Source organism: Eucyclogobius newberryi, unplaced genomic scaffold (assembly GCF_026437365.1).
Source record: "Eucyclogobius newberryi isolate DKJ021-1_F unplaced genomic scaffold, fEucNew1.0.hap1 SCAF_5, whole genome shotgun sequence".
Taxonomy (NCBI): Eukaryota; Metazoa; Chordata; class Actinopteri; order Gobiiformes; family Gobiidae; genus Eucyclogobius; species Eucyclogobius newberryi.
In genome coordinates this window covers 27966736-27993939 of record NW_027316167.1, presented here as the reverse complement: position 1 = coordinate 27993939, position 27204 = coordinate 27966736, and the positions used below count along the sequence as shown (strand labels likewise).

General features: G+C 40.9%; 1 protein-coding gene across 2 annotated transcripts in view; it reads left to right on the top strand.

Annotated features, from left to right (window-relative positions):
- The window catches only part of ntrk3b (neurotrophic tyrosine kinase, receptor, type 3b), a 290494-nt gene that overhangs the window by 209892 nt on the left and 53398 nt on the right, over positions 1 to 27204 (top strand). For both annotated transcript variants that reach the window (XM_072465473.1, XM_072465472.1), the window contains exon 11: positions 5160 to 5348. In XM_072465473.1, coding sequence (XP_072321574.1) covers positions 5160 to 5348 — 189 coding nt within the window. The remainder of the gene's footprint in view (positions 1 to 5159; positions 5349 to 27204) is intronic.

Genomic DNA, 27204 nt, shown 5'->3' with positions numbered 1-27204 from the left:
TGTGGTGGTAAAACACTCATCGTGTGCAGAGTAGTGAGTGTTATACAGTTTGTGGTGGTAAAACACTCATCATGTGCAGAGTCGTGAGTGTTATACAGTTTGTGGTGGTAAAACACTCATCATGTGCAGAGTCATGAGTGTTATACAGTTTGTGGTGGTAAAACACTCATCATGTGCAGAGTCGTGAGTGTTATACAGTTTGTGATGGTAAAACACTCATCATGTGCAGAGTCGTGAGTGTTATACAGTTCTTGGTGGTAAAACACTCATCATGTGCAGAGTAGTGAGTGTTGTACAGTTTGTGGTGGTAAAACACTCATCATGTGCAGAGTCGTGAGTGTTATAAAGTTTGTGGTGGTAAAACACTCATCATGTGCAGAGTAGTGAGTGTTGTACAGTTTGTGGCGGTAAAACACTCATCATGTGCAGAGTCGTGAGTGTTATACAGTTTGTGGTGGTAAAACACTCATCATGTGCAGAGTAGTAAGTGTTATACAGTGTGTGGTGGTAAAACACTCATCATGTGCAGAGTAGTGAGTGTTATACAGTTCTTGGTGGTAAAACACTCATCATGTGCAGAGTAGTGAGTGTTATACAGTTTGTGGTGGTAAAACACTCATCATGTGCAGAGTAGTAAGTGTTATACAGTGTGTGGTGGTAAAACACTCATCATGTGCAGAGTAGTAAGTGTTATACAGTGTGTGGTGGTAAAACACTCATCATGTGCAGAGTAGTAAGTGTTATACAGTGTGTGGTGGTAAAACACTCATCATGTGCAGAGTCGTGAGTGTTATACAGTTTGTGGTGGTAAAACATTCATCATGTGCAGAGTCGTGAGTGTTATACAGTTTGTGGTGGTAAAACATTCATCATGTGCAGAGTCGTGAGTGTTATACAGTTTGTGGTGGTAAAACACTCATCATGTGCAGAGTCGTGAGTGTTATACAGTGTGTGGTGGTAAAACACTCATCATGTGCAGAGTAGTAAGTGTTATACAGTGTGTGGTGGTAAAACACTCATCATGTGCAGAGTAGTAAGTGTTATACAGTGTGTGGTGGTAAAACACTCATCATGTGCAGAGTAGTAAGTGTTATACAGTGTGTGGTGGTAAAACACTCATCATGTGCAGAGTCGTGAGTGTTATACAGTTTGTGGTGGTAAAACATTCATCATGTGCAGAGTCGTGAGTGTTATACAGTTTGTGGTGGTAAAACACTCATCATGTGCAGAGTCGTGAGTGTTATACAGTTTGTGGTGGTAAAACACTCATCATGTGCAGAGTTGTGAGTGTTATAAAGTTCCTGGTGCAGGTGGGCGTGTCCTCTCCATACTCTTGAGTGGATTGAGCCGTATCTTGGCTCGAGCCTCGTGGCCTGTCAAAACTGTACTTATTAAGTAAGACTGGGCTGAGTGCGGAAAGTCCTGAGTGACACTGGTGAAACGAACTAAGCCTGAACTCCATGTTCACTATGTTTATGCTCTGTCAATAGAGAAGTCGGGCAGAAAGTCAGGCTTTTCTGTGCAAGTTTTATGAACCAGGCTCCAGAACCTCTTGATATTGATAGATATTGTTGCCCAACTCCAACATTACATTACTAGAGGAATGTATCATAATGTATTGTTTTAATATTGTACCTTTATAATCTCAAACTGCCAGAGAGTTTAACTTTATTATATTTCAAATGTGAATAAATGTTTATTATTTTACTTCCTGGTTGGCCACAGGTAATTCCATGTTATAGCAAACATACTTTAAACAGGGTCCAAAACATTTTGTTTCCTATTCACATAGGAATTTGCTTTGGTGATTTGGTGCAACATAAAACAATGATAAAACAACATGTGTAAAATAAAAAGGGCAAGCATTAAAGAAAAACAATTAAAATGTACTATTGGATAAAAATAAAATTAGACTTACCATGTACACATTTGTAGCAAATACATTTGTAAACTAATAAACCCAAAAACTAATATTACCAAAGGTGTCGGAACACAAAACTCCAGCCGGCCAAGCCAGAGTCTGGTGTGCTACCAATAGCACACATTTTGGTGCTTTTGTTTCACAACCACCAGCGCAGCAAAAAAATAAAATAAAAGGCTGTTTTTTTCTGTTGTTTATTTTTTCAATGTTTTTTCTTGTCACAATGAAACTGGACACAACAAAGACAAAGAACATGGTGCTTTATTTTTTTTAACCTGCAAGTTCAAACCGAAAGAAAGAAAGTTGTTGTTTTTGGCTAGCCTTTCTGGGCTTCCGTAGATCCACTCATAAGCCACAGAGGCAACTGCTGCTGAGATTCTGGGCGTCACAAAAATAAACGGAATTGAAAGTCAAACTGTTCTTTTTGACAGCGATGCAGCTGTGATTTGAGCAACAACAAAACATGTGACTAAAAATTGATGATACAGAAAATTGTTTGATGGGTAAAAACACATAATTTTCCTTTGACATATTTCTGAATCATGACATGGAATTGTGGGCAATTTTGGACAATAGCTCAACATTCAAAGTTAGACTTGGATAATAACTTCTGCTTGCTTACTTTTAAGTTATAGTTACAGTGTTAGGAGGCTAAATCCCTGCTGCATTATGTTGTGCTCTTAGAAATACATAATAATGTACTTTTATTTTTTTAATTGCTAATGTATAATAATAAATACACTTTACAACAATACTATATTCCATGAATAATATTGCAGAAGCTATCATTTGTATTACATACAATATATTAATGTAATGAAAGGTCAAAGCAGTAAATATGCAGTTTCTCTGCAAAAAAGGTCAACATACAGAGACATTTACATGTTCAAATGTAGAGATGCAGTAAAAGAGAAAAACAGGAAAATCTGCCCATGACCAACCTCTGTCTCAGCCATAGTTTTCATGATGCACGTATCATGGTGCACATATTATGCAAAACTTACTTTTATATTCTTTTAACCCTCTTCTATTATTGTTCCCTCATCAAAAACATACCTTGAGTAGTATTTTGCGTCATTTGTGCTAGTTTGAGGAATCCATCCATCCATCCATTTTCTACCGCTTGTTCCCTTTCGGGGTCGCGGGTGACTGAAGCCTATCCCAGTGACTTCGGGCCTTAGGCGGGGTACATCCTGGACAGTGGCCAACTTGTCGCAGAGTTTGAGGAATCCTGGTTGAAAATCCTCACCTCTCTCTGCAGCTCCACAATTACTGGCGTTTCTTCGATAACTGTAGCTCTGATGTGGCTCTGAGAATATTCTCTGTTTTAAAGTACGTATATTAGCGTCTGACTCCCTCTGTGCTTTTCTGTCATCTCAGTACAACTGTGTGCTGAGACCAGGAAGCAAACTGAAAGCATGTTTAATGAAAGTTGTATCATAAACTGTTCAGTGGTGGCGCCATCTGCTTGCTGCAAGGGGAAATTACACAGTTTGCAGTGTTGGAAATTGGCAGGGAAATCGTAATTGTAAAATCTTCTTCACAAACTGCAACTAGACTGATGTAAAACTATGATAATTATTTCTATCTCACTTCAAGGAACTCCAGGTTTCCCCCATCAACCCAAAACAAGCAAAACAAGATCTGGAGATGGCCCCTGTGGCTCTTGATTAAGGATGGGTCAAATACAAATAATTGATTTCCCTCACAAGAGATAGTTAAAAAAGATTCAGTTGTAGTCATCTGGACATGGTGCCCAGAGTAGGATCAAATGGATCTGCAGATTGAGAATGAGAATTGGATGAAAGAAGAAAACGTCTTGTTTTTCCCAAAACAGTGTTAGGATGAATAAAACTGAATATGTTTTCTTCAACGGGATTACACCGACTCACAAGCGATAAATAAAATATACCTTACCTAAGAATTGTGTCATAGTGAAACACTATTGCAACATATTGAAAACTATAAAAAATACAAATAGTCAGCATCTTACCATGTTTCTGATAAATTAATGATTAGTTTTGTTTTAGCTCGGGGGCAACATTTTGTCCTAACTTGAGTTGAGCATCCTGAAGGACTTGAGAAACTTGGCAAACGCTAAATCATGCAAAATACATTTGCATTTTTCACAATTTACCTCAAGTATGAAATTATCTTCATATTAGAAGAAGATAATGCAAAGGCATCACAATCTGTTACAGGTGATTATAAGGGTAAAGCTGATTCATTTATCACTGTGCTGTATATTTCAGGTATACTGTAGTTTATGGTGTTTAGTGACATCCTGCCATGCTATACAATGTAAACAAATGGCTGCCTGTGTGTCACCTGTCACACCTGAGCAGACCCAATCATGCGCTATCTCAGGATGCTGATTACTGTTTACTGTGTGTCAAAGACTCACATTGAAGTACGTATAACCTTTGCTTTATACGTACTTTGCCAAATACCATAATCCTACCATCACATCCTGTACACTTGATTACACAGCGTTGGCTTGGACTTCCTGTCATAGAACATAACGTAAATGACAAAGACGACAGGAAACGCCTTCACTTCAGGGTACAGAACATATCGTACATCACAAAGAAGACAGGAAAATCATGTCAAGGGTATTTCATGTTCTGATTACAGTGAGGAAAGTGAAATGCTAAAGGCGTTGTACTTGATTTTTACTGTTTTAAAATGTGAAAAACAGAACTATTTCCTTTTAAACTGTTTGCAGCACTCCATATGTATCTAAAGTATTCTGCAACATCCTAAATATTCACTGTGCACGCTAACGGCAAACTTCCTGCTTCTCGGAGAATAAAACTCTCTATAACTAGATGCAGAGAAAGTGCTGTGGTGTAATTCTCATCCAAGGAGATGCTTTTAAAATAAATCTGTACTTGGGCAAAACATTCATTCATCCCTTTAAATACTGTAGAATGCTTTCATAGATGATGACAACGCTGTACATTGACCATATTTATAACTAAAACTTTGACCATTTCTTGGAACTGTTTTGCTCCTAGCATTTAGTGAGTTACATGTTTATTTGTAATATTTGTTAATGCCAGATGTCCTTCCTGACTGAACTATAGTATACTAGATATTTGGTGGTGGTCAGAGAGGCCATTGGCGCACATTAACCGCCACAGTTCTATCCGTCAACCTCCATTGTGACACAATAATCATAAACCCATCTAAATATCAACATCTGTACAATAATCTGTTCTTTTTGTGTCCTCTCCAGGTCCGGTGGCAGTGATCAGTGGTGAGGAAGACTCGGCCAGTCCCCTTCATCACGTAAATCATGGGATTATAACGCCCTGTACGCTGGACGCAGGCCCTGACGCTGTGGTCATCGGGATGACCAGGATTCCTGTGGTAGAGAACCCACAGTACTTCAGACACGGACACAACTGCAACAAGCCAACTACCAGTAAGTGTATCATTTAATCACACAGTCTTTGGTTTGTAAAAAATCACTAGCCAAAGACTCAACATAAATTCCACAGCGTTAGTAGACAAGCATCCCTTTGTAGAGCTACATTTTTACAACACATTTTGACATAAACTGACACTTTTAGTTGTTTAGCAGCATTATGTTGACAATTGGTCGAGAAGCCCATGAATTAGGCATAAATAGTCAGTGAACGGGCATAATCCCTATGAGTTGATTGACATGTAAAATTGATTTTGAAATTGACCATGTGCAAATAACAGCCATTCCATAATATTCTATTTATATGCCTTTCACAGACACTGTTTGCAGCACATAATGGAATTCAAACATTATTGTTAAGCCTAAATGCTATTACCATACACAATCTATAGTTATGCAAAATTAAAGAGACTGGGACATCTGGCCAGAGAGGCAGACATCCACCACCGTGTTGTTACCACACACCTATTATAATGTGCTGTTGATTCTTTTAAGAAGAAAAGCCAGTGGCGTAATGTAATGTGTCTATGAAGCGACTGCGATCATATGGCTTAGCATCTGTTAGCACATATTCCCCCTATAGATCTCTAAGCAGCCTTATGTGGTGCCGCTACTCCCCCCCTGCTCTCCCTAGGGACCCATGTTGCTGGTTTGGGAAAGACAGGACCACTTTAAGACCTAATTACTCGCAATTACATCAACTGCTCAAGAGAATCCACACAAAACAAGCGAGCCGGCAGCAAGTTTGTGCCCGGCGCCGGCTGCTATCCTTCCAGATGAAACCAAAGACAAAACGGTTCTGTCTGGGAACGGCTCCACTTCTGCTTAAATGGAGGCGCGACACAGCTGCTGAATGCATCCGCCAACATGGCTTCCTTCAGCTTACATTGTTTACTTTCAAAATGGCCGACGGTTCTGAAGACAGTGGTTGCGAAATCTGTTGAAGAGACAGGAAATCCCGTTTAGGGAGGCGGCGAGGGTTCTTATGTATTATGAATGACATGAATTGTTAATGCGCGGCCTTTGACTGATTTATAACGTCTGGTGGCATGCATGGGAGATCTGATGGCGACCTAATGAATAAATGACAGGAGGAGCAAATGAAACTTCCTTCCTGCTTCCTTCCGCGCGCTTGACTGGACTGTTTTAATCCGAACAATAGCCCACCGTATCCTACCTTTATTAATTGAATTCTCTGAGCATGTTGGAAAAGCAAGCAAGAGGAAATTAAGTCGGAATTTATCGCAAGGTCATATGGTGGACACGCTTTTCCGCCATTGGCTGCAAAAACAAAATGGCTGGGGCAGGATTTGTGCTGATCATCCGGTGAATATAAATGTGGCTTGTACCCCCCGGTTACACTCGGAAGCAGAGGAATGACTTTGTGCCCGCTGATGTTGGGGGTTGTGTACCTGTGTGCAGAGGAAGTATTCATACGGCACTGCTTCATGTACCATAAAGGTTAGATTCTACATGTGATCTCATCTGATCTTAGCTTTGCAAATATGAGACACTAGTATTACTAAGTTCTGAAATGTGTGCATATGCCACTAGATTAAGATAACTATTTTTTTTGCAATTCAAAGTACAGGAACAGCAGTAGAATCGAAAGTTTAAAATTATAAAAGATTATAAAAGCATCTCTGACCATTTATAGCAAAAAACACATTTCTGGTAGGTCTCTGTAGACATTTTCTGCATTTATTCTATTTTGTGCACCATCTGTTAAAAAGTATCTAGCTCCTGGGAAGGTAAAATATAAAAAGAAAACTCACTTATTTCAGTCAATTCATCCATTTTGGGAAGACTCAGATTCAGTTACTCAAACCCCCCAAAAAACAAAAAAAGACCCAAACATTTTGAATAATAATAATAATAATAGGCTTTATACAGGCATTCCCCCTTGACATTTTACTTTATTACAAGTCCCTGAATCTCATTTTAGTGAAATTTGCTTCAGCTTTGAAAAAATAATTGTCAAAATCCAATAAATGCTCAATCTACTGTCTGTCAGTCCAAACCTCTCACAGCAACTTCACTCTTTCTTATATTTACCAAAGAAAATCTTGATTTGAAATCTGATTTCCCTCTGTAAAGTGCTGGTTTACACTTATAATTACAGTAAATCAGACAACAGAAGCCAGAGTCTCAGCTTCAAAAGTGTCAAGCCAAATTGTTCAGTTTGAAATGGGAGACATTTTAGTCTTGCATTTTAGGGTTTTAAATGAGATCTACTGTGCAAAATTTCAGAAGGGAAGAACTCACAACACTGCAGCCGGCTGCACTTGGAGCCTGGCATACGTGTGCTGATGCCTTAACCGGGCAGCACTATAGCTTTTAACCATATTAGAAGAGTTTTTCCTTCTCCACAAACACTTAAAGATGTATTTTGAGAGATTCGTGCATGTTTGAGTCATTTGTATTCTTGCGCCAACAGTATCGCCGCTCCTCATAGTCCACACCGCGCTTTATTCCATTCTGCAATTTTATTTTCTTGAGCGGTTACAGGACTTGGCTGCACCTTATAGTCATCTCTCCAAAGGGCGACGTACCGTTGAGGGGCCGGCGCAAATCAACATAATGAGCCTGTGCGTATTGAATTGGAGAGTTAGCGTTAGCCTCCAAACATCGCACATCAGAATAAACAAGGGGCTGTTTTGGGGTCTAGTAAGCACTCGACATCACGCGAGTAACATCACGGCCTTGTCAGAAAATATTACCGTGTGTGCACATAATATTTGGCCTGGTCTATTGACATTGTTTAAATTAGCATCTAGTTCACTGTAGTTCATCAAGCGCCACAACATCTGCAAACATTTGTGAACTATAGAAGATGGAGCTGCAAGTTAACTGTCATTACTTGTTGCCAAATGTACACAACAACCATTTATCTGCGTTGTATGCTAGAATCAGGCTGCGTGCAACTACTAAACACGTCACTCACTCAAGGGTCTATGGGAGTCGTAAGATACAGTTCAGACAAAGGTAGTAAGAAAGCGAAGACCCTGAACAAAGAATGAATCTTTAGGAGAGATCCAGATAAGATAGATGTTTCTCAATACCTGGAGATGTGTCCGCACATTCTTATACATGAGATATAAACACACTGCCTATGTCAGATGGTATCTCATTCTGATCCTCTTTCTGAGTGTTGGAGTGACGGAGACTGCCGCCTGAATGTAAAGGAACAATAGATTGGTCTTATACAACAGCTCCTGAATTGAATCTATGTTTAGCCACTGTCACGATAACTCTAAATAAAGAAAAACCTTATGAATATATTTGAAAAGCATAAGCGACAAATACAAAGCCAAATGAAGCTATTTAGTCACTAGTATTCATGAATTGTCATAGATGTTACTTATTTGACTTTCTAAAGCTCAGATGTTATTGCACTGCAGAAAAATCCCACAAGTATATATAAAAAAAAAATTGAGCCCCAAAAATATTGTTTCCGGCACCGTTAAGTCGATTTACTGTAGTAGTTATTGTGACATTTTTAAATGTAATTATGATGACATTGTTTTGGCTGTACAATTCAGGCCTATAGTTAAAACCACAGTAAATATACCACATTTACCCTGGTTCCAAAAATCACAAGAGGCTCTATCCTCATCCATTGTTGAAGAAATCTCTATTTGGTGTCCCGCCACTGCTCCGGGGTCCCAGGGTCTATATAGTGCTCTACGTGCAGGTCTTGTGTAGCGCCAGATTCACTGTGGCTGCTTTATTGATGGACGGCCACCGATCTATAATGTATTCATTCATTTACTTGAAGGCTTCTTATCCTAGAGAGGAGTAGCCACAATCACACACACACACACACACACACACACACACACACATTTTGCCTTGGGCTGTGTCATCGTACACTGTGTCTGGACACAACACCCACAGTTCACCTAATACCTGTCCATCAGGCCTGGCCTAATATAATGGCTCACAACAGAGCCTAGGCTTATGTGTCATTTATAATGCTGCCCTGAGCCCACAGTAAGGAGTATGTGCAAGCTGCTGTCCATATGCCTGCTATAGTTAAAATAATGCATGTAATAGCAGCCGCGGCACAACTCACGATGTGTCAGAGAGCACAATGAAGAATAAGGAAAGGCAGAACCACTATACTTTCTGTTTGTTGCAAGAAAACAGAATTGCCAGAAACAAACCATTAAGTGGCCAAGGCAATTAAATAAATTGGCGTACATCTGGAACATTGTGTTAAACAGTGTATTTATGTAAACTGTACACTTAAGCCAGGTGAGGCCAAACAAGGAGCTGTTTTTTACTGTAGTTAGACACACACACATATATATACATATATATATATATATATATATATATACATATACATATATATATATATATATATATATATATATATATATATATATATATATATATATATATATATATATATATACACATACAAAAGAGACACAAAAGGCAAGAAAGCAAAAAGAGTAGTCTAAAGAAAGCCTTTTGTATCCGTCTCATTTGTGTCTGGCAAACGTGTCCATTTTCAGGTTCTCTGCAAAGTCAGTCCAAAGTTATTTCAGTCCAGTCTTCGACAGTTGGTGCTGTTCCTCTCATACATTTTCTTGTTGCTTTCTTCTCCAGGAAAAGGAGCATTCCACTAGTATTCATCAAATGTTTCCATTGTTTGAGTTTTCCATTCGAGATACACATTTTAAAGTCAAATGGAATATCATGTCTGCAGTGCCTCATTGTATGTTTTGTTTGTCTTTGCACACAAAGATAATTTGCACCAAAATCACAATGTAAAGCAGCTATAAACATCCTTAACAGAGCATCAGGACCATCATCTGCATAGACTAGACCTCTCAAGTTATTTTTAAGTTCATCTTTTCCCTACACAACCTTGTAGACCGTAAACAGCAAAGAGAAATCCATGCTTCCTATTTGATCGCAGTTATATGTTTGCCCTTGTGGATTCTCTGATAACAATGAGACATATAACAGACCAAGATGAGCACATTCTGAGATATAACTATTAGCTCTGTTGTCATTGTGAGGCCAATTGTCGTGAAATTGGTTGGTGGTGAACTTGTGGCCTGCACTTTAGAAGAGGTAAACAGGCCAACCATGGCTTATTAGAGCCATTGGTTTGGTTCATCCGTCTATTTTTTTTTTTTTTTTTCAATTCCGTGCCGAATAAAGGCCAGAAGCAAGTATATCCGCATTAGTGAGATAAAGGCGGAAAAGGACAGCGGACAATTCTTTAGCCTAATGACAGATGTGTATCTCTCTGGATCCCCTGTCTCCCAGCAAGTGCCTTTGTTTTATCAGGATGCGCTGCTATTTTAATTACAGATTTGCCGTGTCCCGCTGGCCAAAAGCAGACAATGGCGTTTGATGTCGATTTATAAATGCTCCGACTTTCGATTCATTATGCCCAAGTTATTAGCGATGTCACACATATTCGTGGCATGGACAAACCCCTCACCCGCCTTGTTGTATAATAGAGGCGTAATTGTGTTCAAGGTGGCGCATTTGAAGATCACAGCGTTTTCCAGTCGAGACAAGGAGTGACTAATTTTGCAGCCTGGGAACTCTCCAAATAAATGAGAAAGGCAGAACAGATTGATTGAAAGGCTGTTATCGTTTGTATTCGCGGGCTATGATTTCATGAATTATAGTTTGAAGCGGAACAGGCCCACAGGCTAGCTAGTGGTCTTTTAAGCAGCCTACTTTAATTAGTAAGTGAAGGGAGTCAGGCTATGGAATGTGCACATACAGCTCAATCCAAAAGTGGCAGACCGAAGTAGTCGAGGCTTCACTTCTAATATAAGTAAATTACATTTGCTTTATTCTTTAATGGTCAAGTAATCTAGCACGCTGTAAAATGTTTTAAAATTACTAGCAGGACGGGGCGAATTTGCCTAGAATATAACTTGTCGATTTTTCCTTCCAAAATTTCAATTCAATTTGAAAAAAAAAAGTCCCATCTCTGTCTACTGAGTTGTTAAAAACTACAAAACAGACAAAGAGTGTAATTTTTTGAAGTACCATAATTTCCTCTACAAACAACAAAACATCCTGTGTTACTCTGCATAAAATAGAAACTGCTAACCTCAGTTTAGATTTGTACTGTTTGTCTGTTTATAGACCTAATTCAGTCTTTTTGTCAATTTCCCTGGATGTGTTTGAAATGTGAACTTTGAACATAACTTATTATTAAAACATAACTCTTCTCATCCAAAATAATTTAATATAATATATTTTCCCCAAAATCATTCAGCCCTCGTATTAAAAAAATCTATTTGTACTATGGAAAATATGATTAAACAGCATAAATGTGATAGAATAGTTTATAGTCTATAGTCTTTGGTGCTAAGTAGCCACGCAAATTTCATACAACGCAAGATGGTGATTTGTCTGTTTTTGATGTTTTTTTATTAATTTTTTTGGTGCCAATGAAGTAGGAAGAGAAAAAAAAATAACTGGTTGATTGAACGTGCACTCAAGGACAGGGTGGCATTAATATTCCATGAAGAAAAGCACATTTCCGTTGCTCAGGGAAATGCACATGACTTCAAAAACAATGCATCTTTGCAGGGCTTTTATGTAAAAATAGAACCAGAGGGGAGTCGGTGTGCACAGCAGTGACTAACGTTTACCGTCAAATACTGCTAGTCTAGACTTTTAGACACATCCCTTGAGCTCCATGTGTGAAGTACTTACTGCTTAAGTGTACTTAATTCTTCAACTTTAATCCTGTAGTAACATTGCGCGTGGGGATTGGATTGTCAAAAGGAAATCAATGACATCTTCATATAGTGTCCCAGTACTTAAGTGTGTTTTGGTGCATGCTTCTGCACAGATTCAGACTGGTATTTTCTGATTGAGATGGTTTATTCATCTGAAATACCGTCCAAGTCTAGGCTGGGGGCACTGGGATCCAGCAAATGGAGTAAATGGAGGTTTGGTTCACAGCTGCCTGGAGTTGCCAGCTGACACATTCGCTCTGGCCTGGTGTGGCATAATGGGGCCGATATTTGGATGAGTATCTTGAATTGAAGCAGTTGCAACCAGCAATAAGAGAGACGGATATGTTTTGGGGGGTTTCAAGAAGAGTGACAATGGAATAGGAGATGCTGATTTTGAAATCTAAATGAACAAATGCAGAGGTAAAGGTAAATATATATAATTTTAAAAATGTTATATCAAAAGATGAAGAAAAACAAGAATTAATTTAAAATGGGTTAGATTAGATGACAATGACACTTGCTTTGGTTGTCAGTAATGGTGCACTGATATGTAAATGTTAGGCCGATATGATACTACTGTTTTGGGGGAAAACTTGGCTGATATACAATATTGTCATATGTTGTTAACACTTTTGTTATGTTTAACAAAAAAACATTGCTGTGAATGAATTCCTTTTTATGAATTATATTTCAAAAATTAGGATAAATCTATTTAAAAATGTGTAGAACCATTTAGAAAAGGACTTCTAAAGACTTCTTAAACACTATTGACTCTTTTAATCTCATTCAATTGGCCAGTGGTCCCACGCATGAAAAGGGTCATATATTGGACCTGGTTTTGTCTCATGGCTGACATGTCCATAGATGAAATTGTGGACACGTGTATCTCGGATCATCTTCCCGTGTTTACTACAACACTGCCTGGCCCCGCACAGCCGTGTGCTATCGCGGCGTGTAATGAACTCCTCAACCCTGGCTCCATTTTCCTCATTGTTTGCAAATTCGAATTTGCTTTTATCTTCTGGGAGGGATGTTTAGGAACTGGCTCTTGCGTTTGAGCACCTGCAATGGTGTTTTGAACTCCATCGCGCCCTTTCGCACTATGAAGCTGAAACATGTCTGTGACTCAGACGCCAATGTAGACATAGTGAGAGAAAATGGCACATCTCTCTACGGATGCTCAGGACTTCTTTAGCTGCCTATCAGCTGGCTGTTAAAACTTCTAAATGTGATTATATGTCTTACCTTGTGTCCACAAAGAGCAGTACGCCCCAAGTGCTTTTCAATGTATTGAATGACATCATTAACCCATGTGTAAATGAAGGCATGAATTACTCCACAAGCTTGTGTGATAAAATCCTGATGTTTTTTGTTGTAAAAATTAAAGGGATTAGATCCACATTCTGTTTGTTCCCGATTTCTGACCCTGCTGCTGTTCCTGTGTGTCATGTTGCCTTGGAACAGTTTGAGCCTATAGCCCTCAGTGAACAAAGATCACACTGTCCCACAGATTGCCTCCTTCTAAACTACTTAAAGAAGTCTTTGTTGCAGTTAGTCCAATTGTTTTAACTTTGTCAATGCACCACTTTCCTCCGGCTGTGTTCCCTCTGTTTTTAAACATGCTGTTGTCCCGCCCCTTATTAAAAAGCACAATGTGTGTCCTAATGTTCTTACAAACTATAGACCAATATCAATACCAATATGTTGGCGATAGACTTTTCCAACTGCAGTTGCACCTTGCCTGTAATGACATTTCTGAAAGATTTCAGTCAGGCTTTAAGCAACGACATAGCACAGAAACTTCTATGTGTTTTTAATTATCTTCTTTTAACACTTCCTGCTGCCCTTCTTGTAAGTGTAAGTGTGCGTGTGCTGTGTAAATAAACCTTAATATTGATTGATATTGATCAGTAACTATTGAACACATTGGTCTAATCCAAAATAAAATAATTTACATCTATTCTGTTTTTTCTTCAGCTTTATGGGATGTACCTTTTTTTTTTAGAATGCCAATCAAAGTGTACATTTCAAAGTTGGCTGGTTTGTTGGTAGGTAATTAATCGCTTGGGTTTGATGATTGTCAGTGTCAAGTAATACAAGCGGAGTAAGTGCTACTTTAAGTATTCAATTATACAGCACAATGAAGGGCAAAGGAAAATACAAGAAAAGAGAGAGTTTGAGCCAACAATAATTAGGTAAGATGATGTCAAAATGATCATTTTGTGGTAGCAGTCAAACTTATTGTGTTAAGAAAGGTGTGACTGGGTTTGTAACAAATGGAATAAAGGGAGTTATAGTTTTAAGTAGAAGCAAAGTCAGAAACTGAAAGTGCCATGAAAATTGTGACTGTCAGGTTCAAGATAAAAAAAAATAAACAAACCTTACCAAAAATATTGTAATCGTCTTGCCCAGTGGTTCCCAAAGTGGGGGCTGCAAGGCATGAGCTAGAGGTTGTGATCAATGAAGACACTGTATTTTATCTATTTTTAAATTGAAAGCTGCATCATTCTGTGAAATGAGATCCATCAACACAATAAACAATTGACATTTTTCATATTAGTTCATCATTATTAATATCAAAGCTGAGTTTTTACGGTTGAAAATGAATAGCGACAACAATTGTATCTTACTGCAGGGTTCCCATGTCAATTGTATAGAGGTTTTGGAGGTCCCAACCTCAAATTTCTGGGAACGCCTGGTCTAACCAACAAAATGACAGTAACAGTATAATCACTTTTACTCTACTCTAAAATGAACCCCCAGTCATCATTTCGTCCAGACCATGCAATCATGGCTCGTGCTGGATGGCCAAATGACAGCTGAATAGTGAAAACACAAATTACACATTATGGTTCATTAATCACTACAGGGTGAAAACTAAATTTGAAATACAACAGCGATAAAACTACGGAAGGGGGCGGGGAGTGTGCTCACGCGTTAAAATGCCCTGAATACCATGTTAGGCGAGCACGAGAAGCCGCCCCTGCATAGCTCTAGATAATACAACCCCTGCGCTCTCTTTAGTGAGTGTGTGCTGCCTGTTCATGCCTCCGGGGAGCAGACTTGTGGTTGTGAAGTCTCTGGTGGGCCGGAACAAATGAGCCGCAGTCTGAATTTGAGGAGGTTTCAGCCGGCCACTCTGTTACTACTGCATGTGGACACAAGCAGGGTTTGACCGCCGAGCAAAGTGAAGGTCAAAGTCACTTGTCAAGGGCCACTGGTGATCCGTGCTTGCCAAAGACCCGACTCGAACCCAAAAGAGGACTGCAGGCCGAGTTTGAAGTGATATTAATTACTTGTTACTTAAAACAATGTGACTTAAAGCCGAAAGCAGCGATAAAGGGCCTCTGCCACAGCATGCCCGGCCCTTACCCCAGCACAAGTCTCTACATTTAAAGCTGGCGGACCTCATTTTTACACCACAAAACCAGAAGTATGTATTACATCTAACTACTTCTCGCAAACCTTGTTAATATTCCCAAGAATTCATTTTAAGACATGATGAGATCTTTTTTCAGACGGCAAAGTGGAATTCGAGCGGTCGGCCCAAGCACAGCCAATCAGAACGCTGCTTTCAGTCCTTACTTCCAGGTTGACGAGAAATAAAATTACTTGCCACAGACAATGTGCAGTGGTCTCCTGTTGTCCTGTTGTTATCACATTTACACATTTACACAAAAAGTCAGGTACCTCCAGTATTATACATTAACGCTAACACTAGTTTGAACATAATTTTATCAGTAGAAGCTTGAGTTTTTGTCTGGAATAAACAAGTTAAACTGAATTGTTTTCATATTGTGTGGAGAATGCTGTATAGATTGTCGGAGGGAGACTTTTGGCATATGAAAATCATACTGACAGAGTAACACATTCTGCTGGTTCAGATCAATACGTCTTGGCTGAGCTCCAGTGTGCGGACTTTTTGTTTACTCAAAGCTCAAGCTGAACTGATCTCTAAGTAAAAAACCAACACATTCTTTGACCAAACTTGAACTCAGACCAAATGCCTTCTAGCATCAAAGTAAATTAGATGCAAATGTTCAACTTCAAGTTACAAGGAGGCTTAATTACTTGCCTAATGATAAAATGGAGAGGGTGGCATCTCAGACTGGGTATTTCAGCAAATAGTTGAAACTGAATGTAATTAAAAAAGAGAACATTTTCTGACCATATTTAAAAAGAAATCTCTATAACTCTTTTATTCATACAGCAATCTATTTAAACATTATGCACTTGTTATGTCTCACCTGCTTTTATCACTATTTTACAACTACTATTACTTGAGAGGAAAGATACATAAAAAGTCACAAACAGTTAACTTTTGAGGTGCTGTGCCAAGAATAACTTCGCCTTATTGCATTCAACTCTTCAGTCTGCTGCTGAAGGATGAAAACCTTCTTTTTTCATGTTTGACATTTACATAGAGTCAAAAATAATCTAAACCTGAAATATAGCCGCAAGCGGCAATGATCGGCCCTCGCTACGCCGCCGCCACGCCGCAAGAGGAGGGGGCGCTAACGCGCCCCAATTGTCCTTTTATTACACCTACTGCTGAATCTGTGACGCTGTCACATCTTCTCCCCTTTGTTTTACCATCAAAAAGCTATTTTATTTTGAATTCTTGGCAAAATATGCGGCTTTGCCGCACAGACACCGTGACTCTTTGAATAAAAATGTGGATAACTTTTGATGGTCCACCCCTGAAGATGAGTCTCACCAAATTTCAGGTTAATATGTCTAACGCCCTAAGAGGAGTTTGTGAAAGTCTAAAGTGTAAACATGTTCTGGCGATTTCCCCATTGGAATAACATGGAAGGTTTCGGTCATCGTTACGGCAACGCCATAACAATTATGACATGGGTCTCATTGACTTTTTTGATGGGGATGCTAAAATTGAGTTGTGTGTCAAATTTCATATAATTTCGCAAAACTAAACATTTAACCTCCACATAAAATCTGTAGGGGGCGCTGTGGCGCCTAATGAATTTATTTCACTTCAAGTAGGTTTAGGGCAAAGAGTTTAACAACTGATTCTAATTTGACGCAATTCGGACTTTATCTGCGCAAACGGCAGAAATTTTAAATATGGGAGATTTCTGAAATTCTAGCTACAGTTTGCGGCTTCGCCGCACCGAGACCGTGAGAGGTATCAATGTAATTTGGATAACTTTTGATGTCCCACTCCTCAGTAGCATTTTCACCAAATTTCAGCTTTTTAGGGCCAACGCCCTGGGAGGAGTTCGTAAAAGTACGACGTTTGGAAAAACTCCGAAGTCATGTTTAGCCATTTTTGAAGCAATATGGCCGACATTTGGTTGGGCGGACGGCGTTGCCGTAATAATATTTTTTACTTCTCTTGTCACCATCTACCTCGGCGCCAAATTGATCAGATTTTTTTTGGGTCATTTCCCATCTCTCAATGCATTTTTGGTACATTTGGGGGCGCTGACGCGCCAATTTTTTTTTATTTTAGAAAAGGGAAATAGCCAGAATGTAGAGAGGCACGATTTTTAGAGGTGTGAACATTTTTGTGACTTTTCGTCAATGTTCACTGGGTGAAAAATAGGGGGGTTGGTCCCGAGAAGAAGAAGAAGAAGAATTAAAGCCGCAAGCGGCATCCAACGGCCCTCGCGGGCCGCCGGCCTTCCGACTCTGCGCTTTCGACTTGATAAAGATGGCGCCCTTATTGTGTGTTGAATTAAAAAAGAACTTGACAGACGGGGACACATTGGACATGGCCAATCCAGTGCAAATCAACACAAGTGTCAGTCAAATTTGCTGCGCCGCCGCACAGAGACCTTAGCACTTGGAATAAAAATATGGATAACTTTTGATGCCCCGCTTGTGTAGATGATATTTCCCAAAGTAAAGCTTGATCGAGCTATTGCCCACGGAGGAGTTTGTTAAAGTGTGAAGCGTAAATGTGAACATTTCAAGGATTTGGCGTTTTTCCCATTTGTGACAGTATATTTGCAGCTCCACGGCACAGAGACCGTACCACTTAAAATCAAAATATGACTAACTTTTGATGCCCCGTTTGTGTAGATGATTTTCCCCAAATATGAGCTTGATCGGGCAATCGCCCTAGGAGGAGTTCGTTAAAGTGTGAAGCGTAAAAATGTGGTCATTTTAGAGATTTCGCTGTTTTCCCATTTCTGACATATATTTGCGGGTCCGCCACACAGAGACCGTAGCACTTAGAATCAAAATATGGATAAGTTTTGATGCCCCGCTTGTGTAGATGATATTCTCCAAATATGAACTTGATCGGACAATCACCCTAGGAGGAGTTCATTAAAGTGTGAAGCGTAAAAATGTGGTGATTTGAGCGATTCTACGATTTTCCCATAAGGATAACATGGGATGTTTCTGTCAACGCTACGGTTACGCCGTACAAAATATGACTTTGGCTCTCATACTTTTATGATCAGGATGGCATTTTAGAATTTTGTTCAAAATATCATGTCATTTGGAAAAACTCTTGTTTATAGACCACTCTGAAGGCCAAATAGTCAGAATTCTGGGAAACGTTTGCGGCTCCGTCGCACAGAGACCGTAAAAGTTATCCTTAAAATTTGGATAACTTTAGATGCACCACTTGTCTAGAGGACGTACACCAATTTTGAGGTTGGTGGGCAAAACGCACTAGGAGGACTTAGTTAAAGTGTAAAACATAAAAATGTGGTAATTTGAGAGATTTTGTGGTTTTCCCATAGGGATAACATGGGAGGTTTCTGTCATCGCTACGACTACGCCGTAAAAAATTAGGCATTTTTGTGATTGGCTTTTGTGATTGGGACGGCAAAGTAGAATTTTGGGTAAAGTTTAGACAATTTTGGTAAAACTAATTTTTGACCTTCAATGTTAATTTAAAGGTCACTCTGTAGGGGGCGCTATCGCGCCCATTTCAATTTTGTCAGCCTAAACTGGTCCAAACTAGAAAGTTTAACAACTGATTCAAATTTGGTCCTAATCGGACTGGTTTTGATCAAATGGGAACAATTTTTAGATCTGCAATATTCCAAAATAAGTTGTCCTACTTTGCGGCTGCGCCGCACACAGACCGTAAAAGGTATCTCAAAAAATTGGATAACTTTAGATGTCCCACTTGTCCAGAGGACGTCCGCCGATTTTGAAGTCGGTGGGCAAAACGCCCTAGGAGGAGTTCGTCAAAGTTTGACGTAAACAAAATGGCTAACTCAGCTTGTTTTCATTTTCAAAGGAAGATGGCGGCCATAGGGTAAGTCTGGGGGCGTGGCCACAATAATATTTTTTTTTTGTCCTCACGAGAGGAATGCGTGTCCCGAATTTCGTAGCTTTACGACAAAGTTGACCTCGGGGCGTCTCCCATAGGCGCAATGTATTTTGACTTTTGTCGGTGGCGCTGTCGCGCCATTTTTTAACGAAAAAAAAAATGGCCCAGAAGAAATCAAATTTTTCGCCGATTCTGAATTTTGGGCAAAGTTTGGTGAGTTTTTGAGCATGTTCAGGGGTTCAAATTAGAGCTCAAAAAGCAGAAGAACAAGAAAAATAAAAATAAATATAGCCGCAAGCGGCAATGATCGGCCCTCGCCACGCCGCCGCCACACCGCCGCCACGCCGCAAGAGGAGGGGGCGCTAACGCGCCCCAATTGTCCTTTTATCACGCCTACTGCTGAATCTGTGACGCTGTCACATGTTCTCCCCTTTGTTTTACCATCAAAAAGCAATTTTATTTTGAATTCTTGGCAAAATGTGCGGCTTTGCCGCACAGACACCGTGACTCTTTGAATGAAAATGTGGATAACTTTTGATGGTCCTGAAGATGAGTCTCACCAAATTTCAGGTTAATAGGGCTGACGCCCTGGGAGGAGTTTGTGAAAGTCTAAAGTGTAAACATGTTCTGGCCCCATTGGAATAACATGGGAGGTTTCGGTCATCGTTACGGCAACGCCATAACAATTATGACATGGGTCTCATTGACTTTTTTGATGGGGATGCTAAAATTGAGTTGTGTGTCAAATTTCATATAATTTCGCAAAACTAAACATTTAACCTCCATATAAAATCTGTAGGGGGCGCTGTGGCGCCAAATTAATTTATTTCACTTCAAGTAGGTTTAGGGCAAAGAGTTTAACAACTGATTCTAATTTGACGCAATTCGGACTTTATCTGCGCAAACGGCAGAAATTTTAAATATGGGAGATTTCTGAAATTTTAGTTACAGTTTGCGGCTTCGCCGCACAGAGACCGTGAGAGGTATCAATGTAATTTGGATAACTTTTGATGTCCCACTCCTCAGTAGCATTTTCACCAAATTTCAGCTTTTTAGGGCCAACGCCCTGGGAGGAGTTCGTAAAAGTACGACGTTTGGAAAAACTCCGAAGTCATGTTTAGCCATTTTTGAAGCAATATGGCCGACATTTGGTTCGGGGGACGGCGTTGCCGTAATAATATTTTTTACTTCTCTTGTCACCATCTACCTCTGCGCCAAATTTCATGATTCTACGATCAGATTTTTTTTGGGTCATTTCCCATCTCTCAATGCATTTTTGGTACATTTGGTGGCGCTGACGCGCCAATTTTTTTTATTTTAGAAAAGGGAAATAGCCAGAATGTAGAGAGGCACGATTTTTAGAGGTGTGCAAATTTTTGTGACTTTTCGTCAATGTTCACTGGGTGAAAAATAGGGGGGTTGGTCCCGAGAAGAAGAAGAAAGAAAGAAAGAAAGAAAGAAAGAATAATATTCCGATGCGAAAACTATGTTTCCCATTTTTCAAATATCATAAACTATACATTTTCGGAAAGCGCTCGCACTTTCCTACCTCATGGTGTGGGTCCCTGGTCACTGACGGGTACTTTCGATAATTTTGAGTGGGCTCCGCCCACTTTGTGTTTTTGGCCCTCTATACAGTAATAATGTTCAATTTTTGCATTACATGCTTATATGCACGGAACATGCAAGAGATGGGGAACGTATTCGTGAGCTACTTAGCGCAAATGAGTGCTTTATATGGGGATGACGACCGCTTCGCGGTCGTCATCCCAATGTAAAGTGCTCGTTTAGTGCGAACTTTTGCACGGGCTTCGACCGTTTACAACGGTAATGTTCCATTTTCCTACAACTAATTAGTATGCACGGGGCGTGCATGAGTGGAGGAGTGCGTTAGTGAGTGTTTGGAAGTGGGCGAGCGCTTCGCGCTCGATTTCGTGCGCACTACGTGCGCACTTTCGCAGCCGTGCTTCGCACGGCCTTACGAGATTAATAGGCCTCTCGCCAGCTTGTGGCGCTCGGGCCTAATAATAATATTTTTAGCAAAAACAATATAGCCGTTTTTACTATAACAACAAATGATACATCGTTTGAAAGCTCTAAGCCTTCCCGATGCCGCCATGGGGTGGAATTATCATTACGAGCGCTTACGCGCTCGTCACTCCCTATTCCGTCGGGATGCCCCGCCCACTCCCCATAGACTTCCATTGATTTGAGCAGATACAAGCATGGCCCATGCCTGCGGCATGGATTCTCGCATACGGGACGATGCCAGGAGGGTTTTTGGAGGAATGCAGCGCTTCGCGCTGCTGTTGTCAACAATTAGTGAATGGGCTACGCCCATTCACTAATTGTTGACTATTTCTGTCATAGCAGGAGTAAGTATGCATGATCCATGCCTTCGGCATGGGCTAGTTCACTGTACTTGCCAGGGGCGACGGGGTACCAAACATGCGGGCTGCGCCCGCATGTTTGGTCAGACAGTTGCAACGCTGCCTTCGGCAGCGTTGCGGGAGCAATAGGCCCTCCCCCTGCTGGGGCTCGGGCCTAATAATATTTTTAGCAAAAACAATATAGCCGTTTCCACTATAACAACAAATTATACATCGTTTGAAAGCTCTAAGCCTTCCCCATGCCGCCATGGGGTGGAATCATCATTACGAGCGCTTACGCGCTCGTCACTCCCCATTCCGTCGGGATGCCCCGCCCACTCCCCATAGACTTCCATTGATTTGAGCAGATACAAGCATGGCCCATGCCTGCGGCATGGATTCTCGCGTACAGGACGATGCCAGGAGGGTTTTTGGAGGAATGCAGCGCTTCGCGCTGCTGTTGTCAACAATTTGTGAATGGGCTACGCCCATTCACAAATTGTTGACTATTTCTGTCATAGCAGGAGTAAGTATGCATGATCCATGCCTTCGGCATGGGCTAGTTCACTGTACTTGCCAGGGGCGACGGGGCACCAAACATGCGGGCTGCGCCCGCATGTTTGGTCAGACAGTTGCAACGCTGCCTTCGGCAGCGTTGCGGGAGCAATAGGCCCTCCGCCCTGCTGGGGCTCGGGCCTAATTAAAGCCGCAAGCGGCATCCAACGGCCCTCGCGGGCCGCCGGCCTTCCGACTCTGCTCTCTGCATTTTACAGAGTTGGCGCTAACGTAATTGTCTAAGAACTAAGACAGCGACACATTGGACATGTACAATGCTGTGCTTAACCAGTGCAAATGAACACAAATGTTGGTCAAATGTGCAGCTCCAGCGCACAGAGACCGTGACACTTGGAATAAAAATATGGATAACTTTTGATGCTCCGCTTGTGTAGATTATTTTCCCCAAATATGAACTTGATCGAGCTATTGCCCACAGAGGAGTTCATTAAAGTGTGAAGCGTAAATGTGAACATTTCAAGGATTTGGCGTTTTTCCCATTTGTGACATATATTTGCGGCTCTACCGCACAGAGACCGTAGCACTTAGAATCAAAATATGGATAACTTTTGATGCCCCGCTTGTGTAGATGATATTCTCCAAATATGAACTTGATCGGGTAATCGCCCTAGGAGGAGTTTGTTAAAGTGTGAAGTGTAAAAATGTGGTCATTTGAGAGATTTTGCGGTTTCCCCATAGGCATAACATGGGATGTTTCTGTCATCGCTACGGCTACGCTTTACCAAATATGACTTTGGCTCCCATACTTTTATTTTGGGGATGGCAAATGAGAATTGTGTGCAAAATGTCATGTCATTTGGAAAAAAACTCTTGTTTATAGGCCACTCTGAAGGCCAAATAGTCCAAATTCTGCGAAAAGTTTGCGGCTCAGCTGCACAGAGACCGTAAATGTTATCCATAAAATTTGAATAACTTTAGATGCCCCACTTGTCTAGAGGAGGTACACCGATTTTGAGATTGGTGAGCCAAACGCACTAGGAGGAGTTTGTTAAAGTGTGAAGCGTAAATGTGAACATTTCAAGGATTTGGCGTTTTTCCCATTTGTGACAGTATATTTGCAGCTCCACGGCACAGAGACCGTAGCACTTAAAATCAAAATATTGATAACTTTTGATGCCCCATTTGTGTAGATGATTTCCCCAAATATGAGCTTGATCGGGCAATCGGCCTAGGAGGAGTTGGTGAAAGTGTGAAGCGTGAAAATGTGGTCATTTAAGAGATTTCGCTGTTTTCCCATTTCTGACATATATTTGCGGGTCCGCCACACAGAGACCGTAGCACTTAGAATCAAAATATGGATACCTTTTGATGGCCCGCTTGTGTAGATGATTTTCCCCAAATATGAGCTTGATCGGACAATCGCCCTAGGAGGAGTTTGTTAAAGTGTGAAGTGTAAAAATGTGGTGATTTGAGCGATTCTACGATTTTCCCATAAGGATAACATGGGATGTTTCTGTCAACGCTACGGTTACGCCGTACAAAATATGACTTTGGCTCTCATACTTGTATGATCAGGATGGCAAATTAGAATTTAGTGCAAAATGTCATGTCATTTGGAAAAACTCTATTGTTTATAGGCCACTCTGAAGGCCAAATAGTTAGCCATTTTTGAAGCAATATGGCCGACATTACGGCGTTGCCATAATAATATTTTTTACTTCTCTTGTCACCATCTACCTCTGCGCCAAATTTCATGATTCTACGATCAGATTTTTTTTGGGTCATTTCCCATCTCTCAATGCATTTTTGGTACATTTGGGGGCGCTGACGCGCCAATTTTTTTAATTTTAGAAAAGGGAAATAGCCAGAATGTAGAGAGGCACGATTTTTAGAGGCGTGCAAATTTTTGTGACTTTTCGTCAATGTTCACTGGGTGAAAAATAGGGGGGTTGGTCCCGAGAAGAAGAAGAAGAAGAAGAAAGAAAGAAAGAATAATATTCCGATGCGAAAACAATGTTTCCCATTTTTCAAATATCATAAACTATACATTTTCGGAAAGCGCTCGCGCTTTCCTACCTCATGGTGTGGGTCCCTGGTCACTGACGGGTACTTTCGATAATTTTGAGTGGGCTCCGCCCACTTTGTGTTTTTGGCCCTCTATACAGTAATAATGTTCAATTTTTGCCTTACATGCTTATATGCACGGAACATGCAAGAGATGGGGAACGTATTCGTGAGCTACTTAGCGCAAATGAGTGCTTTATATGGGGATGACGACCGCTTCGCGGTCGTCATCCCAATGTAAAGTGCTCGTTTAGTGCGAACTTTTGCACGGGCTTCGCCCGTTTACAACGGTAATGTTCCATTTTCCTACAACTAATTAGTATGCACGGGGCGTGCATGAGTGGAGGAGTGCGTTAGTGAGTGTTTGGAAGTGGGCGAGCGCTTCGCGCTCGATTTTGTGCGCACTACGTGCGCACTTTCGCAGCCGTGCTACGCACGGCCTTACGAGATTAATAGGCCTCTCGCCAGCTTGTGGCGCTCGGGCCTAATAATATTTTTAGCAAAAACAATATAGCCGTTTCCACTATAACAACAAATTATACATCGTTTGAAAGCTCTAAGCCTTCCCGATGCCGCCATGGGGTGGAATCATCATTACGAGCGCTTACGCGCTCGTCACTCCCTATTCCGTCGGGATGCCCCGCCCACTCCCCATAGACTTCCATTGATTTGAGCAGATACAAGCATGGCCCATGCCTTCGGCATGGATTCTCGCATACGGGACGATGCCAGGAGGGTTTTTGAAGGAATGCAGCGCTTCGCGCTGCTGTTGTCAACAATTAGTGAATGGGCTACGCCCATTCACTAATTGTTGACTATTTCTGTCATAGCAGGAGTAAGTATGCATGATCCATGCCTTCGGCATGGGCTAGTTCACTGTACTTGCCAGGGGCGACGGGGCACCAAACATGCGGGCTGCGCCCGCATGTTTGGTAAGACAGTTGCAACGCTGCCTTCGGCAGCGTTGCGGGAGCAATAGGCCCTCCGCCCTGCTGGGGCTCGGGCCTAATAATATTCCGATGCGAAAACAATGTTTCCCATTTTTCAAATATCATAAACTATACATTTTCGGAAAGCGCTCGCGCTTTCCTACCTCATGGTGTGGGTCCCTGGTCACTGACGGGTACTTTCGTTAATTTTGAGTGGGCTCCGCCCACTTTGTGTTTTTGAACCTCTATACAGTAATAATGTTCAATTTTTGCATTACATGCTTATATGCACGGAACATGCAAGAGATGGGGAACGTATTCGTGAGCTACTTAGGGCAAATGAGTGCTTTACATTGGGATGACGACCGCGAAGTGCTCGTTTAGTGCGTACTTTTGCACGGGCTTCGCCCGTTTACAACGGTAATGTTCCATTTTCCTACTATTAATTAGTATGCACGGGGCGTGCGTGAGTGAAGGAGTGCGTTAGTGAGTGTTTGGAAGTGGGCGAGCGCTTCGCGCTCGATTTCGTGCGCACTACGTGCGCACTTTTGCAGCCGTGCTTCGCACGGCCTTACGAGATTAATAGGCCTCTCGCCAGCTTGTGGCGCTCGGGCCTAATTATACTGACATGTAATGTAGAATCTTTGACCGAGCTTCAAACTTGATGTCTGGCCAGTACGGATTTTCAACGGCTGATATTAAAACATAAAACCATTAATATTTCTCCCAAAACACTTTTAGAAGTACAGGGAAATAAATTGTCAGGGGAAAAGATGTGAGATAAGACTGGGAGCTATTGCGTCTTGAGATTTTTTTTTTTTTTTTTTATCAGTCGAGGAAGTGTCAGAAACATTTGGCCTGTGAATTCCAATGAAACTGATTCTAAAGTGTGTGTGTGTGTGTGTGTGTGTGTGTGTGTTTTTGTGAAGTCTCCAAGAGCAGATTTGGGTGGATGAAGCGTTGATAGCATTGATGTGTTCGTGTCCCTCATGGGGCTCTCATCCGCTGCTAGTTTTCATATACATATTATATTTTTCCCTCTGATCTACTCAATAAACCTGGGACATTTCTACATATTTTATAAAAGCTAAGATATAATTTTATAGACCAAGTAACATCTTTATTGAGTATTTTCTAAACACCAGATGGTCTGAGCGAAGGACAAATGAAAAATAGAAAGACAAATCTTTGCCAGTCGGCTTGGTAATAAGTGTATGCATAATTCAGATGGTTTGGCATTGAGTAGACATCCAGTGAATTTGCGGAATAGATAGATCAGCTGCATCCATTAAACTGGCAGATAAACCACGTTTTATGATCGCGGGTGGGGTTTTTTTTGGTCTGTTTTTTAAGCTTTAGTATTGTCGATATTATATTGCAAAAGAAAATTCTGATTTGTAAGAAGAGTACAAGAGCAGCTCAGGACCCCAGGCTGCTGTGCATCTCCATCTCAAAGCCTTCTGACCACACAATAGTGAAGTACAAATCCTGTCAAAAAAGAAGAATGGTCAAAGATGTTATATTTATCAGGAAAGACCATCCATCTCTGAACAGAAATGTGCGTCTAAGCTACAACTTATCACCAATTTACACCTACATTCTCAGGCCCAAGCCAAAACAAAAGAAACAACAGAACTGATCAAAGTACGCTTTCTGGAGTTAGAAGACCCATGAACGTTAAATATGACTTATTTCCCCATGTGGGACAATAAAGGAATATCTTATCTTATATGTGACCAGAGTATAGTTTAATGGAACTGACTAACAACAGATAGTTCTTACTTTAAACAGGCTTCGGGGTGTGTTAGTTTCAGTGTCGTAAGTTCCTCCCTTCGGACACATATTTGAGGCAGTGAAGAAGCTTCTTGGATGAGTGATGAAACGTCTTCACTCCTAAAACGTGGGCGACTGAGGAGCTACACAGACATTTGTATTGGAGAAATCATTCAGTTTTACAACAACAGTGTTCCCATGGGTATAGGAAAAAAATGT